This window comes from Petaurus breviceps, unplaced genomic scaffold (assembly GCF_028583685.1).
Source record: "Petaurus breviceps papuanus isolate PSGF00001 unplaced genomic scaffold, PetGlider_PUasm1.0 37, whole genome shotgun sequence".
NCBI lineage: Eukaryota > Metazoa > Chordata > Mammalia > Diprotodontia > Petauridae > Petaurus > Petaurus breviceps.
The window spans coordinates 37,052,058-37,068,358 of NW_027186296.1; the positions used below are offsets into that span (position 1 = coordinate 37,052,058).

The 16,301-nt window shown below is 40.3% G+C and overlaps 1 protein-coding gene and 1 long non-coding RNA gene across 2 annotated transcripts in view; both read right to left on the bottom strand.

Moving 5' to 3' along the window:
* Positions 1-10,134: 10,134 nt before the first annotated feature.
* The window catches only part of LOC138169102 (uncharacterized), a 116,620-nt gene continuing 110,453 nt past the window's right edge, over positions 10,135-16,301 (bottom strand). The window contains exon 2 of the long non-coding RNA XR_011170273.1: positions 10,135-10,452. This is a non-coding gene — a long non-coding RNA (uncharacterized lncRNA). The remainder of the gene's footprint in view (positions 10,453-16,301) is intronic.
* SMAD6 (SMAD family member 6) overlaps positions 10,135-16,301 on the bottom strand; it is a 115,461-nt gene continuing 109,294 nt past the window's right edge. The window contains exon 4 of the mRNA XM_069098239.1: positions 10,135-11,076. Within this exon, the coding sequence (XP_068954340.1) occupies positions 10,532-11,076 (545 nt within the window). The 3' untranslated portion in view covers positions 10,135-10,531. The remainder of the gene's footprint in view (positions 11,077-16,301) is intronic.

Sequence of the window (16,301 nt, forward strand, 5' to 3'; positions counted from 1 at the left end):
CACACACACACACACACACACACACACACACACACACACACACACACCCTGTTCCCAGTGCCTGCCTTGTCCTGGCAGTCTAAGAGAAGTAGTCTAAGAATGACAGAGAGGGTTTGTCATTTACTTGCTGGGTGGGTTTTTTTTTCATGTTCTGAGAGAAAAATTCTCTGCTACAGGGTTAGGACTTGGTATTAGAGCTAAGCACTTGGAATTCCCTAAGGGGATAAGACTTATAACCCCCTGAAAATCAGGATTACAACAACGAGAAATCTGACAGACCCTTCACCACTGGGGCACCAATGGCGCCACTCTGGTTTTATGGGATCTGATGTGGTTTTCGATGTTCGTTTACTTTATATTTTCTTCCACAAAAGGAAGGATTATTAAAAAATCAAAATAGTCATCCATCAGAAATAGGAATGGCAGGCATCAATTTTCTCTCAGCCGGAGAGAGAGAGATTGTTATTTCATAATTGTCTGTTTCTAATAAACAGATTTAGAAAACATCAAAATAATACAACATTTTAGTCAATTCAAGTTCACTAAAGTTTAGGAACAAAATTTCAAGGTATATACTTTTCAAAATACCCCCCTTCAACTGTCATATTAGAAATGTTTATTTGATTTCTTTAAAACATTAATGAAAATGTGAATCATTGTGTATATACATGTGTATTTATGTGTGTGAGTATATGTGTAGATACAGACATAGTAACTAAATGGTGTAGTGCAATGGTTCTCAAAGTGTGGTTTTAGGTTCCCTGGGAGTCCTTAAAATCCTTTCAAGATAAAACTATTTTCATAATAATATTAAGGCATTTGGATTTCTAGTACAGTAAATATTGATAGCTGTCACCTACATAAACAAAAACTCTTTGGGGTTCTCAATAATTTTTAAGAGTGATGGGGTCCTGGGACCAAAAAGTTTGAGAATGACTTTTGTAGTTGTTGGAGTGCTGGACTGGAGTCAGGAAGACCTGAGTTTTTAATCCTGCTTCAGTCAATAACTGTATGACCCTGGAAAAGTCACTTAAACTTTCTCACCTTTTGTTTCCTTACCTATAAAATAGGAATAACGATCGCCCCTTCTTCACAGGGCTGTGGTGAGTGGTAAATGAGATAATATACCTAATTTGTTGTTGTTCAGTTGCTTTCAGTTGTGTCCAATTCTTTGTGACCCCTTTGGGGGTTTTCTTGGTAGAGATACTGAAATAGTTTGCCATTTCCTTCTCTAGCTCATTTTACAGATGAGGAAACTGAGTCAGATAGGTTAATTGACTTGCCCAGGGTCACACAGCTAAGTGTCTGAGGCTGGATTTGAATTCATGTGGTCCTGATTCTAGGTCTGGTGCTCTATCCACTATGCCACCAAAGCTACCTAAAGTGCTTTGTAAATCCTGAAATAGCTGGATAACTAGCTGTTATTATATGTATGTACTTAGTAATGATAATAATTGACATTTTTATAACTGATTTCAAGTTAGAAAAATTCCGTAGTCCCCTTGTTCTGTTTTAGCTTCATAACAGTCTTTTTAGGGAAGAATTATAGGTATTGTGATAAGACCTAAGATTCCTTTGACATAGGAACTCCCAGTGAAAAAAATCCCACTTCCAATGTAGGTCTGTATTTCCTTTATAGTCGGAAAAGAGTTGTGTAGAGCACAGGCATAAAACACGCTACCCCAGCTAAATCCTGCAAAACTCCTGAGTTTGGCCTGAACCAGATTAAAGTGTAAATAGAAAATATTTAACAAAATAGATAAAAATACAGTAAAATAGAGATAATACTACATGTTAAAACTAAGTCAGTATGCAGCCCACACAGGAGATCTTTGCTGTTGACGTTTAGTCCTTTCAGTCATATCTGACTCTTTTTGACCCTATTTGGGTTTTTTTTTGGGCAAAGATACTGGAGTAGTTTGCCATTTCTTTCTCCAGCTCATTTTTTATAGATGAAGAAATTGAGGCAAACAGCCTTAAGTGATTTGCCCAGGGTCACATAGCTTAGGAAGTGTCTGAGACTGAATTTGAACTCAGGTTTTCCTGATTCCAGGCCTGGTGCGCTATCCACTCAGCCACCTAGCTGCCCCAAATTAAGTGTATTTTATACTAAAAATGGCTACAGGTCACATGTCCTTTTGATAATACAATATTTAATATTTCATAGAACAAAGGACTTAGAACCAAAAGTGCTTTCAGAGGTCATCTAGAACAGATCGCTCATTTTACAGATAATTATGTATTACATATTTACATACTCTATGTATGTATATAACATACATATATGCATATGATATATATGGATACATATTATTTATATGCATATATGTATGTGTGTACAAATAGAGATATAGATAATAAATGTTAACTGCCATTGTTGTTGCTATTACATATTTCCTAGTTAGACCATCAACACCCCAGCTGGAATTAGCAGGGGTACTCACGCTTGCACCCCTTTATTCCTTTGTAATGTTTCCTTTTTGATGTGTATTTTCTTTTTTTTTCTTTTTTGCTTTTTCGAGGGCCAGTTGGGATTAAGTGTTTTGCCCAAGGTCACACAGCTAGTAAGTGTGTCAAGTGTCTGAGGTCAAATTTGAACTCAGGTTCTCCTGATTCCAGGATTGGTGCTCTATTCACTTCGCCACCTATCTGCCTGGAGTGTATTTTCCTTCTCTGAGTAAGGAAGGTGGGAGACTGAGAGCTCCATGAAAGAGCAAAGACTGTTTTGTGCCTTTCCTTGTAGCCCTAGCCCTTTGACTATAAGGCATAGTCATGCAGAGGCCAGGTCTCCGTCAGTACTAAGAGGCTTCCTCTGGAGTTTGGATATCTCATCCTCAGACTGGGCAGTCAAGGAGACCAGTCTCCCTTCCTGTACCACATACAACCCTCTCCCCTTCCCCCCAGCCCCCTTTCCTCAAGGACCAGGAGGGAATCCACTCTCAGTAACTTCTCTCCAGGTCCCACTTCTAAAAATCACTCTAATTTATTTATATTGTTTCTCGAGCTTCCTATGCCTGAGTCATAGGAAGCTCTGGGTGGTCTGAGGGAAACCACAGGTACAAGTTTTACAACTAGGGCGCCATTAAGGGGGGGGAGGTGTGAAAGGGGAAGACAGCAAGGAGAGAAGAATGTGGGGAGCCAGGGAAAAACAAAGATGAGTTCTAGCTCTGCCCCTGTCAACTTGCAATGTCTTAGACAAGTTATTTCAACACTCACCTCCAGTACCCTCATCTCTAAAATGAGAGGTTTGGGTCAAGATGACTAAGGGACCTTCTTGGCCCTTATGTTCCAAATGTCTAAGAGTCTATGCTTTTCAGTATTGTGCAGTGATCAACCACGATTGACTTAGCTCTTCTCAGCAATACAATGATCTAAGATAATTCCAAAAAACTCATGACAGGAAATGCTATCCATATCCAGAGAAAAAATTATGGAGTTTGAATGCAGACGGAAGCATACTTTTTTTGTTTGTTTTTCTTTTACAAACTATATATATTGCAAATGGTTTCTTCTTTCACATGACTAATATGGAAATAGGTTTTACAAGATTGTACATATATAACCTATATCAAATTGCTTACCTTCTCAGGGAGAAGGAAGTGAGAAAAATTGGAACTCAACATTTTATTAAAAATGAATGTTAAAAATTGTCTTTACATGTAATTGGATGAAATAAAATACTATTAAAAAACAGACAAAAAACAAAACAATACAAAAGAGTCCATGCTTTTCTAATGGTATCAGTTTCCCCAAGGGTAGAAAATGGAGCCTGTTTCTAAGCAGGTGTATTCCTAGGCTGAGTGAGTAAATTAACAGTTCAAATCACTGACTCACATATAAAGACAATTAGGGTTGAGTGTGGTCTAAGGAGATAGAGGGGCACAGTAGAAAGACTGCTGAATAGGACCCGAGTTCAAATCCTGACTCTGCTCCTTACTAACTGAATGATGTTGGCCAAGTCATTTAGCGACATAGACCTCAGTTTCCTCATTTGCAAAATGAAGGGGATGGTTGATGACTTCGAAGTTCCCTTACAACTTTAAATCTATGAACTTCCTCTATGTTCAGAATTCAATAAGTCTTTAGATTTTCACTGGGCTTACTGATAACACAACATAATGTCAAAAACCTCATAGGAAGCATCAAAAGGGCTTTTAGGGGACCAAAAAAAACCCCTCATACATGAACTCAATGAGTGCTTTTAAAGATGGTTTATAGGGGCAGCTAGGTGGCACAGTGGATAGCACAATGACCCTGGAGTCAGGAGGACCTGGATTCAAATCAGGCCTCAGACACTTACTAGTGGGCAAGTCACTTACCCCTGACTTCTCCACCCCCCTCCCCAGAAAAGAGCTGATCTGTCAACATCTAGAAAGGAAAACAGCCAGCACAAAGAGTTAGCTAGCATGGCTTTGTCAAGAACACAGCACAAATTTGTTGGGTGGGGGCAGTATGGGGGGAGGGAGAAGAGCTTGTGATTGTGAAGGGGGAAAAAAGAGAGAAGGGAGGAAAGCAACGAACATCAATGAAACATTTAAAATCTACACTAAGGAGACCAGAGGGAGTTTCACAACAGGGCACAGGCAGTGCAGGACAAAGGAGGTATTACCATACTGAATTGAATGTATATATGGATAAGTCATATGACGCAGATTCTGGGTTTCATGTGGAGTTCTCATTTTCTGACCCCATGTGTATGGAATTGCTCCTATCTGTTGAGCTCCGACACAATTTTTTAAAAAAAGATTAACAAGAGAAAAAAAGTAGAAACAGCAGTGGATTTTAGACCTTCCAAAAAGAGTTGTCGTCGTTTTTTTTTAACAAGGTTATGAGGCTTGCAGATCATGGTAATATATAGGCCCTGAATACCTGAATTTCAGTAAAGCATTTGACAGTCTTTATTGCTAAACTTTCAGAGATGAAGGAAGGAGTTGTTTCCCTTTTGGGTCCTTGTATCCAGCACAGTGCCTGGAACAGAGTAAGCGCTTAACAAATCCTGGGTTGATTGATAGGTGATAGTTCAGCCAGCTGTATTTGGAACTGGTTGAATGACTAGGCTCAAAGAGCAGTCGTTGTTCAGTCTTTTCCAGGTGTCTGACTTTGTGACCCCATTTGGGGTTTTCTTGGCAAAGATGCTGGGGTGGTTTGCCATTTCCTTCTCTAGCTCATTTTACAGATCAGGAGGCAAACAGGGTTAAGTGATTTGCCTAGGGTCACACAGGTAATATATCTGAGACCACATTTGAACTCAGGTCTTCCCAAGTCCACTGAGACACCTACCTGCCCAAAGAGTAGTCATTAATGGTAAAGATCAACTTTGAAAGATCTGTTCATGAGCTGATTCTATTAAGTATTTTTATCAATGAATTGGATGGAGGCATAAAATGTATAAATATCACAAAGCTAAGAGTAATAGCAAACATTAAATAGCTATCAGGATTCAGAAAGCTCTTGATGGCCTAGATAGTAGGCAAACTATGATCAAACTATGGCTCATAAGACAAGTCTGGTCTGCCATGTATTTTTGTAAAGCTAAGTGAGTTAAGAATGTTTTTATGTTTTAAAATAAAATTTTATTGTATTTTAAAATGTAAAAATCATTCTTAGCTCATGGGCCGTAGTTTGCCCATGCCTGGCCTTAGAACAATAGCTAGAATATAAAGATGAAATTTAATGGTGATAAATTTAAGGTGCCACAGTTGGGTTCAAAAAACCAAGTAAGTGTATGGGATAGAGAACATACGGCTAACTAAGAGTTCATATGAAAAATGACTGAAGATTTTTTATTTTATTTACCTTTTTTTGGAGGGTAAAGGTAAGGTAATTGGGGTTAAGTGACTTGTGCAAGGTCACACAACTAGTAGGGTATGTCAAGTGTATTGAGGCTGGATTTGAATTCAGGTCCTGACTCCGAGGCCCATGCTCGATTCACTACACCACCCAGCTATCCCATAACTGAAGATTTTAGCGAACTATAAATTCAATATGAATCAATTGTGGCATGGCAGCCAAAAAAAGAAAAAAGATAATGCCATTTTAGGCTATATTAAAGGAAGTACAGTCTGGACCAAGGGATGTCACTGGCCTCTTCCATAGAAATACCACATCTGGAGTACAAGCATGCAAGAGTGTTAGCTTCTGGTTGCCTTGTTTTAAGAAAGAATACAGACAAACTGGAGTGTCTAGAAGAGGGCAGGTGGGATGACGGACCACCAGAAGTTCAGCTGAAGATATTTAGTCTGAAAAGATTATGGGAAAAATGATAGCTGTCATGTGAGAGAGGAGCTAGAAATGTTCTCTTTGACAACAAAGGGCAAAACCAGAAACAACTGGTTGGAAGTTTAGAGAGTAGATTTTGGGTTGATAAAGGGAGAAATCTTCCTAATAATTAATTAGCACTGTCTTTAAGTGGGATACATTGTCTTGGAAGGGTCTTTAGCTCATTACCACCAACACCAGGTCTTCAATCAAATGTTGACTGGTCAGCTGTGAGGAGGGGATTGCTGTTCAGGGTTGAAGAACCTCTGAGCTCCTCCTAATTCTGAAATTCTGTGACTTTTGTGATCAAGACGGTATAGGTCAATCTATGTCATTCAAGAGTGCATGCTTAGGACAAAGTCAGTTTCCCAGGGCAAGAAAACAGCTAGCCAAATTGATGGCACAATACTCTTTTGTCATGTAGACATACATACACAGTACACATGTATACATATACATGTAAAAATAGCCAACACATACTGTGCTAAGCACTTTACAAGTATTATCCCATTTGGTCTTAACAACAACCCTGGGAGGTGCTACCCCTTTTACAGGTGAGATAACTATGGCCAACAGAAGTTTAATGACTTGCCCAGGGTCACACAGCTAGTGTCTGAGAGCAGATTTGAACTCAGGTATTCCAGATTCCTGGCAGCATTCTATCCACTGAGTCATGTAATACATACATTACCCCCCCCATGTATACACATATGTATATACATATATATGTGTGCACACCCTACATACATAGTAAATTTGCACCCTATCTATCTAGTCATCTATCTATCTGATTCCCCCCCACTGTTTACCCCTTATTTCTTCCATTCCTTCATAAAGGATGAGCTTGGATTTCCAAAGCTTGCTTTTGTTCACCACCTAGAATCTGGGGCATTAGAAACTGAAAAAAGGTAGGATATTTGAGTGAGCAGGGTATACACCTTTAGCAGACTGGGGCAACAACAAAAGTCTAAATCCATTCTTCCAACTCTCAAGATTCTTTGTGGTCATCTGAGCCAACCTTCCAACTGCCGCAGGAATTCTCTTGACGTCATCACCAGAGGATGGTCAACCAAACTGTTTTTAATAGGGATAGGGCTTGGAACAGTAATTTTATTTGGTACAGGGAACTCCCAGGTGAGGAAACTCCCTCTACCAATGCAGGTCAGCACCTTCTCCACAACTTATAGTCTTGAATCTTTGCTTTAATACTTCCAGTAATTATGAGTAGGAGAAAGCTCTGACAAACCATCCTAGTATCTGTTCCAAGAAAACCCCAAATGGAGTCACAGTCAGATTCACCTGAAAAATGACTGAATATATTGGCATGCTCACTACTTCGTGACAGACTATGCTGCCACTGCTAGTTTACAAAAATCTTCCCCTCTTTGAGCTACAATCTGTCTTCTTTTAGTTCCAAACCGGATTCTTGTTCAGCTGTTTTTCAGTCATGTCCCACTTTTTGTAATGTCATTTGGAGTTTTCTTGGCAAAGATACTGGAGTAGATTGCTGTTTCCTTCTCCAGCTCATTTGACAGATGAGGAAACTGAGGCAAACAGGAGTAAATGACTTGAACAGGGTCACACAGTGACTCAGGTCAGATTTGAACTCAGTCTTCTTGACTTCAGGTCTAGCATTCTATCCACTGAATCCCTAGCTGCCCCAAAACAAGATGCTGCTGTTTTCCAATTTAAGCTACAAATCCCAAACCAAGTAATTCCCCTTCTTGCCTTCATCTTTACAACTACCTTCCTTGGAAGACAAAGACAAGACTGGGTGCCAGGCATGTGGGCTCGATCCTAGTTCAAAAAAGCTACCCAGAGGAAGTTGTGGCATTTGCAGAAAGCAAGTTAGGTATGGCGGGTGTAGCTACTGCCTATGGCCTCCCCTTGTTTTGGCCAAAGTTCTGGTTGACTAAACATGAACCAGACATGGTGGTCATATTCATGATGATCTCAGTTTGCTTTTTTTCTAAGGCAGGTTGAGGAGCCCAAGAGTCCATATGAACAGATTCTAGGGAGGCAAATACTCCAGGAATGTAGCTGGACCTTGTTCCTTAAGCTGAATTTGCAAGAAATGGAAAGCCACAATCAGCATGACCAGCAGACTGGACAAGATCATTGGCAAACTCATTTCTAGTGTTGTAACCTGGGTTTTCAAGCATCTTACTTGAGCTTGGCACCTACAATCTTATCTTAGTACCAGGGTGGGTCACCAAATTTATAGGTGCCTCATCATAAGTAATCTAGGGTTTGTCACTTGCCTGTTATTCTTTGGGGCATATATTTTCTGCTATTTGGGAAGGTAAAGAAAATGAGATGTAGAGAACAGAGCCCAGAGAGAAAGTACCTGGAACCGACACCCTCAACATGCCTCCAGTGCCCATAGCAGCAGCTTTTCATTCTCATGACCAACTCATATTACTCCACACTCTGACCTTGCTTTGCATTCTAGAAGTCCTGAGAGGTAGGTAATGGGACAAGGGAGGTGTGACTCAATGTTCATTCACTTCATAGCCAGGGAAACTGGCATGGGCTACCTTGGTTCCCCGACTAGCACACTTGGATCATTTTGATGAGAATGTTGCTTGATGGGAAAATATAAGCAAATAACTCCAGTCACAACTACTCTGTCTTAGACCTCATCCAGAGAAGTCTACTTTCTTGTCTGGGGGAGAATATGGATATTCCCTCCCCAAACTACCATTACATTCCTTCTAAAGGAGCCACAGGTGGTACAGAGAGGAGCTGATGTACTCTGGTATCTGAGAAATTACAATGGATCAAAAGTAGCTGCAGTCTGATCTGAGAGCTAGCCTTTGGGTTTTTCCTGTAGGTGTCAAAAATATGCCCAGGGAAACCAGGTGCCCTCTACAGATTAAGTCAATAATCAGCTCATTCTTCACTCCTGAGAGCCATTTGAGGGATGAAAGGGAAAAGTAGGCATAAAAAAAGTTTTTAAAAGAGTATCATTTAACTATGATTAATTTTATGTTATCTTGAATTCCATATTTGATGTAAATTTTATGGACATTTATGTATTCAATGGATCTTCTCTGAGAACATAGATATCATGTTTTCTTCTCTATCCCATACCCTTACTAGGGAGGAAACTCAAGAGTCTCCTTTGTTCTGGTCTGAAATTAAAGTTCTATTCCTCTCCTCACAGAAGTTTATCAGGTGAACAGAATGCTAGGTCTGGAGTCAGAAAGACCTGAGTTCAAATCTGGCCTCAGACACTAGCTGTGTGACCCTGGGCAAGTCACTGAATCTTTGTCTGCCTGTTTTCTCAACTGCAAAATGGGGACGATAATAGCACCTACTTTCCAGGGTTATTTTAAGGAAACAAAGGAGAGATTTTTAAAATTGCTTTGCAAACTTTAAAATGCATATAAATGTTAGCTTATAGCATCATCATTACTGGTTTTTATCCCACTATGAAAAAAAAATGAAATGAAGCTTCCAAATTCACTTTTAGGATTTTCACTGAACTGATCAGAACCCTCCTGATATTAGAATTGATGGGGACACTCAGAAGATTATCTAATACAACTTCCTTATTTTATGGTAGAGGAAAAAGAGGTCCAGAGAGATAATGTGACTTGTTCGAGGTTACACAACTAATAAGTATTAGAACTGGGATTGCTATCCATGGGTCCCTCCCCCTTTAAATGCAGTGCTCTATCACCTCTCAATTTTTGTCTTTCTTAAGAAAAAAAAAAGGGGGGGGGGGCAGCACCGTCCCTGGAGTCAGGAGAACCTGAGTTCAAATCTGGTTTCTGACACTTAACACACTTACCAGCTGTGTGACCTTGGGCAAGTCACTTAACCCCAACTGTCTTACCTTCCCCCCTTAAAAAAGAAAGACTGTGGAGAAAATTTATAATGCGAATACTTTATTATCAATGAGTGACTGGTATTAGCTTTTTGTCTGGGTATTAATAATATTTCAAAAACCATACACCAAACCCAGGTTTTTTTTTACCTAGTTCTGCTGTATCATTTTTTAAAAAAAATCTGTATTGAAAGAATTATATATAAGCCAAAGTGCGTTTTCATTTCTTTGTCCATATACACATTGCACCATACATAAATAATTACATTGTAAAATGACTCCATCATTACAAGTATAATATATATTTCCATATAATATATAAAACTTTATATTAAATCTAGGTAGATGATATTTGGGGTAGTCTGTGGGGTTTTTGTCTTTTCTCTGTCTCCCTCCCAGGGGCTCTTCCTTGTCTTAGCTTTTCCTGCTGGAGGCCAATTGTTATCTGTTGTTGCTGAGTAAAATCTCAAGCCAACAAGGGCAAGAGGTGATGAACTGTCTGGAGTAGCAGGGCCCCCAGCCCTTGGCAAAACTGATCCGTACGCTGTTGGGATCATAGGGACCATCGGCGTAATCCAGTTCTGTGGCGTGCTGCTGGAGGAGGCAAGACTTCTCAAAATCAAACACTTTGATGGAGTACCCTGGCATCACCTTGCGCACGATTAGAGTCCGACAGCTGGGAATGTCCAGTGTTGGGGAGTTGACAAAGATGGGGTGCTCACCCCGGTTATACGCCCACACGCCATCAGGCTCCTTGCTCAGGAAGATTCCATAGCCAATCTTGTTTCGGGTCCTCCTGACGGTCTCACTCCTGTGCTCGAGGTTGAGCTGTCCAAGGCAGAAGCCATTTCCTTGAGGTAGGTCATAGAAGATGCTGACGGACTGTTCATACACCGTATAGAGGCGGCCCACTCGGGTCCGATGCTCCCAGTAAGCAACATTACACCAATGGCTCTGCTTCATGGTGTCGGGAGACATGCTGGCATCTGTAAAGACAAAATAAATAAATAAAGTCACTCACAGACTGGGAAATCAACCCAGCAAGTCTTATACACATGCCCCCAAGGATGCAAGGAAATAAAAGACAGCATTTGCTCCACTGCTCAGCTGAGTGCAAGACTGCTAGGCTGCTAAGAGTTGGTTCTCAGTCACAACTGACTATTGTTCCAACCTAAATTTAGAGGCTTCTTTTCACACTTTTTTTTTTTTTGGCCTTTTGGAGGGCATTTGGGGTTAAATAACTTGCCCAAGGTTACACGGTTAGTTTTTTTGTGTGGGTGTTAAGTGTCTCAGGCCAGAAACGAACTTGGGTCCTCCCAACTCCAAGGCACTATACTCACTGTGCCACCTGGCCGCCCGCCCCCTTTTCACACTTTCTGTGATCCTTCCTAAGGATGGATATTAAAGGTAAGAAGGTTCACCTGGCCTATAAAGGATGGTCCTATGGTGCTGTAGCTGACATGAACACTAGTTCCCGTCTTTGGGGATATCCAGCAATGAAGGCATCACAGTCTGCTTTCCAAGGGGCTTGGAAGGACTAGTCTACCTGAGGTTTATCTATCACATCCCCTCTCTGGGTCTCAGTTCCTCATTGGAAAAATGAAGGTGTTGGACCAGACAATCTCTAAGATCCCTTCCAATTTAAAGAATTTTTTCTGTGTACCTAAGATCTAATGGATGATCCCAACTTAATGGTGACTATTCTCCAAAAAGGCAGTTACCCTTCGCAGCCTGACTCTTTTTTTTTTTTTAAAGCAATTGGGGCTAAGTAACTTGCTCAAGGTTACACGGCCAGTTTTTTTGTGTGGGTGCCGAGTATTGGAGGCCGGAACTGATCCCAGCTTCTCCTGACTCCAGGGCTGAGGTTCTTACTCACTGCGCCACATGGCCCCCCCCCCACCTTCACTCTTTAGGGGTATGCAAGCCCCCTAATCTCCTCACCCCTCCCTTCCCCCCCCCCACTAGAGACAATTCTTTATCCACCATGTTATACAGACTCTTATTATTTTACATGTAATTTGCATTTTACTAAGTGTGGTGAAGATGCTTCAACTGCTCCCCCCATTAGAATGGAAACTCCTTGAGGGCAGGAATTAATTGTTGCCTTTGTATGCCCCGCCCCCGCTTTGCACAAGTGCTTGATAATAATATTTGTTGAACTGAATTGAAATAAGCTGACTTTTGGAGAAAGAAAAATCCATTTTTCCAAAACAAGTTAGGAACTTGGGCATATTATTAACTGACAAAGATATTCCTTGATTCTGTTTTTTGGGGTTTTGTTTTTTTTTTTTTGCAGGGAGGAAGGCAGAGCAATTGGGGTTAAGTGACTTGCCCAAGGTCACACAGCTAGTAAGTGTTAAGTGTCTGAGGCTGCATTTGAACTCAGGCTCTCCTGACTCCAGGGCCGGTGCTCTATTCACTGTGCCACCTAGCTGCCCTGAATTCCTTGATTCTGACAACTGGGGAGAGCTATTTTTCATCCTATACAAGTCTTAGGAAAAATAAACGGTTATTCAATGCCCCTTCAAAAAGCTCTTATGTCCTTCCTCATCATACTCACAAGAACTCAGGTTAGCTAACAGTGGGCAGGCCTATACCTTTAAGGAGGTACAAGTTTAAGTGAAGAGACTTTGTCCTTGCTCTCTAGGAGCCATGGGAGGATCAAATTCCAAAATACAGTGTATCTGACAGTATGTATTTAAATGTAATTTTAACATCAAACTGGAAAAGGATATTGTTAAAATAAATGTATAAACTATAAATGTGTCACCCTAAAAGAAATGGAAGCCTAAGCAAATCTTCTCCTTTCCTTCCTGCATACTCAAATGCATAGCTCTTTAGACTGAACATTAATGCACTTATAAGCAAAATCTGTCCAAATTGTTTATGGAATACTGTGCATGAATATAAGACAAGGCAAGGTACACCTATCTTAAGGAGTTTTCACTCTGATTAAAATAAACAAAAAAAATAACAGAAAATAAAAGACAGTTCAATGCTTTATTTTTGTGACAGACTATGAATGTTAGAACATTCAGAGGGGAAGAAACATCAGTTAACTTATAATGGCATGTTCATGGAAGGCCTCATTATGGATAAGGTGAGAATTGGTGATGTAAAACATAATCTCTTTAAGTGCTAGAAGGGGAGGGAAAAGTATTTTTGTATAAAAGAAAAATTTGTCAACTAGTAAAGGATTTAAAACATTGCCTCTGCCATAGCTGAATATTTTGATGCCTGAAAGGAATAAAAACATAACTTTGGTTTCATAAAAACTGTTTTTAAAACACACACACAGAAGTGTGTGTATGTATGTATGTATGAAAAAAACAGTTTTAAGATGAGATTTGGCAGTTTTAGAAAGAAAATTAACTGTGAGAGACATATATGTATATATAGGTATGTATACACACAGACTTAAATCACCTTGTTAAGGATATAGGGAGATGCCTCATTTCTATGTGAACAGTTTGATGGTTTAAAGGAATAGGGAAAGACCTTTTATTTGTTCAAAACCGGAAAAATTGTGAGTATGAAGAAAGTTTTGATGATGCAAAATAAAATGTTGAACCATGTGGAGAATCTAAGGGTTTCTCAACAGAACTACGGTCATTTGTTTCATCTGTATAGAATTACTTTACCATTTAAGAGGGTAAAACTTCAGAAAATGAGATATTATAAAATCGATGGTTGAAGGATGGTTTTTAAAAGGTCTGTTGATTTTACTGGGGAAATTGGGTGAGTTTTTGGGTTACCATTTAAGTGAAAGGTAAGTTACTGAATGCCAGGACACTGATTTATGCCAATGAAAAATCCAGAAAATAGGTAGACTTAAGAGAAGGTAGAATTTAGAGACTGAAAAACCTGGCCAGAGAAACAGACTCAACTGGTGGTGAAGAGACCAGAAGCAGGAAGTTAGCTGAGAGAAGACTTCAACTAGGTGATTACTGTTTGGTTGGAAAAGATTCCACCTCACTGAAAAAGAGCTTCAGTTCCAGCTCCTGGTCTTCAGCATCTACAGGAGCCTAGGTATCTGAAGTCTCTCAGATGTATCTCTTGCCTGTCTTCTGTTCCCTCCACATACATACATACATACACATGTACATATATGCACACACATCTAATGGGAAAAGAGAAAAAATCAGTTTTTTGTAACTGCTATATGGGAAGAGTTTCTGAGATTTAAGTGGATGTTCCAGAATTCTGGAAAGTAAAGAGTAGGCTAAACTCGTTTGCCCTGCTCTGGCCAATCTGAACTATTTTGCTGCAATTTGATTGGACAAGACCACATCCTGGTAAGTGAAATGCTGGTGACAGCTGAGTTGTATTGGCCAGAGATGGCCTGCCTACCAGATGAGCTTTGCAGTTTTCTGGCTTCAAGGGAACTGTTATCCAAATTAAGAGGTTTCTAAAGGCCCTTTTAAGAAAGACTGTAAATTAAAGAGAGCTTGTAAATACTGAAGAGAAGAAGGGAGGGGAGGAGAAGAGAGGAAATTTGCCAAGCTGGGGGTATGGGGAGGACCAGAAGATAATCAGGAAGCAGAGGAAACAGCTTTGCATGTCTAGGTTCCTAAATGTACGTATGACATCAAAAACTAAAGTCCAGAGTTGTGAGTTATACTGAGAACATAGCTGTTGTCTCCTTAGCTTCACTCTCCCCCAACAGACACTGAACATATTGGTATGTGACCCAGGTTTATAGAAGGATTGTGATTTTTCACACACTTGCTTTAATATAAATACCTATGATGCTCTAATTTCTTGGCTATGCTTAAAATTTTAAAGTATCAGGGGCGGCTGGGTGGCGCAGTGAGTAAAGTGCCCGCCCGGGAGTTAGGAGGACTCAAGTTCAGTTCCGGCCTCAGACACTTAACACCCACACAAAAAAACTAGCCATGTAACCTTGGGCAAGTTACTTAAACCCAACTGCCCTCCGAAAAGGCAAAAAAAAAAAAAAATTTAAAGTATCATTATTGTGAGTTGCTTGTTTGTATATAAATGGAAACACATGAGAAGGGGCTCAAAAGCTAAAGTCATGAGTTAGTATAAGTGCATATGTGAGGGTATTGCCCTCAACAAGGTTTAGCCCTAGAACCCTAAAGAGAATTTGAGTGTGACAGCATGGTATTTTTCTGGGAACCTGGACCAGTTTGGAGTAAGTATACTACTTTTTTTTTGGGGGGGGGGGGCTATTTGGAGGGGGGAAGGCAAGGCAATTGGGGTTAAGTGACTTGCCCAAGGTCACATAGCTAGTAAGTGTTAAGTGTCTGAGTCTGGATTTGAACTGAGGTCCTCCTGACTCCAGGGCCAATGCTCTATTCACTGTACCACCTAGCCACCCCTGGAGTAAGTATACTAATTCAAATAGTGAGCAGGGGCCATGTGAAGAGTCTGAGATACCACAGTGGATAGACACCTTTTTCCTGCTGTTATATGTGACTTAAGGAATAAAAATAATTTAAATGTACAGGGGCTCCAGGGAAGACATTCCCAATACACTCAGGCATGGGGGCATAAGCAAAGGATGATGATAAGCATCCCTCAGAACAGAGCCACTCTGCCATCAAAACTTCTTTGCTTTGGGTGCCCTGTGAAACCAGGTCATGGATCAAACAAGTACATGTGCTCTCAGGTTTGCTATCTGCCAAAACAGTCAAGACCATTATCTTCATGCGAAATGAGTGCTCTGGGGGAGAGAACCTGGCACAGTAGCTGGGGGTGGAGTGGAGAATTTGGTGCAGCCAACAACAGAAGGGAAAAGATTTAACTGATGCTGCAAAATAAAAATCCGCTCCTTAAATCATTTGGTTTCCCTGGTCCATATGCTGTCCACCAGCTTTCAAGTCCATGCCTGGCTAGGGATTGATTACATTTCTATTGTCAACTCTAATCATTCTCTGAATAAAGGTGGGTAAGCTTAGTTCAAACAGTCTTTATTGCCTGTCATAAATGATCCATGTGAAATTCAAACATATTCAAGTTTAAATTTCAGGGAACAGCAGGGACCTGGACTCAGTCAATATTTTCATATACTGACCTCTTGTAAGCAAAGGATTGGGTCTTAAGCTAACAAAATCACTATCCTTCACAAAAGAAATACAAACAGGGCCTTCGTTAATGAAAGTGCTAACTGGCTTGAAAACAGAAATTTAGGACAAGTTCAGAATGCCAATGAGTAATCTTCCTTGCTGGCTGACCCTAAAAAACTCTC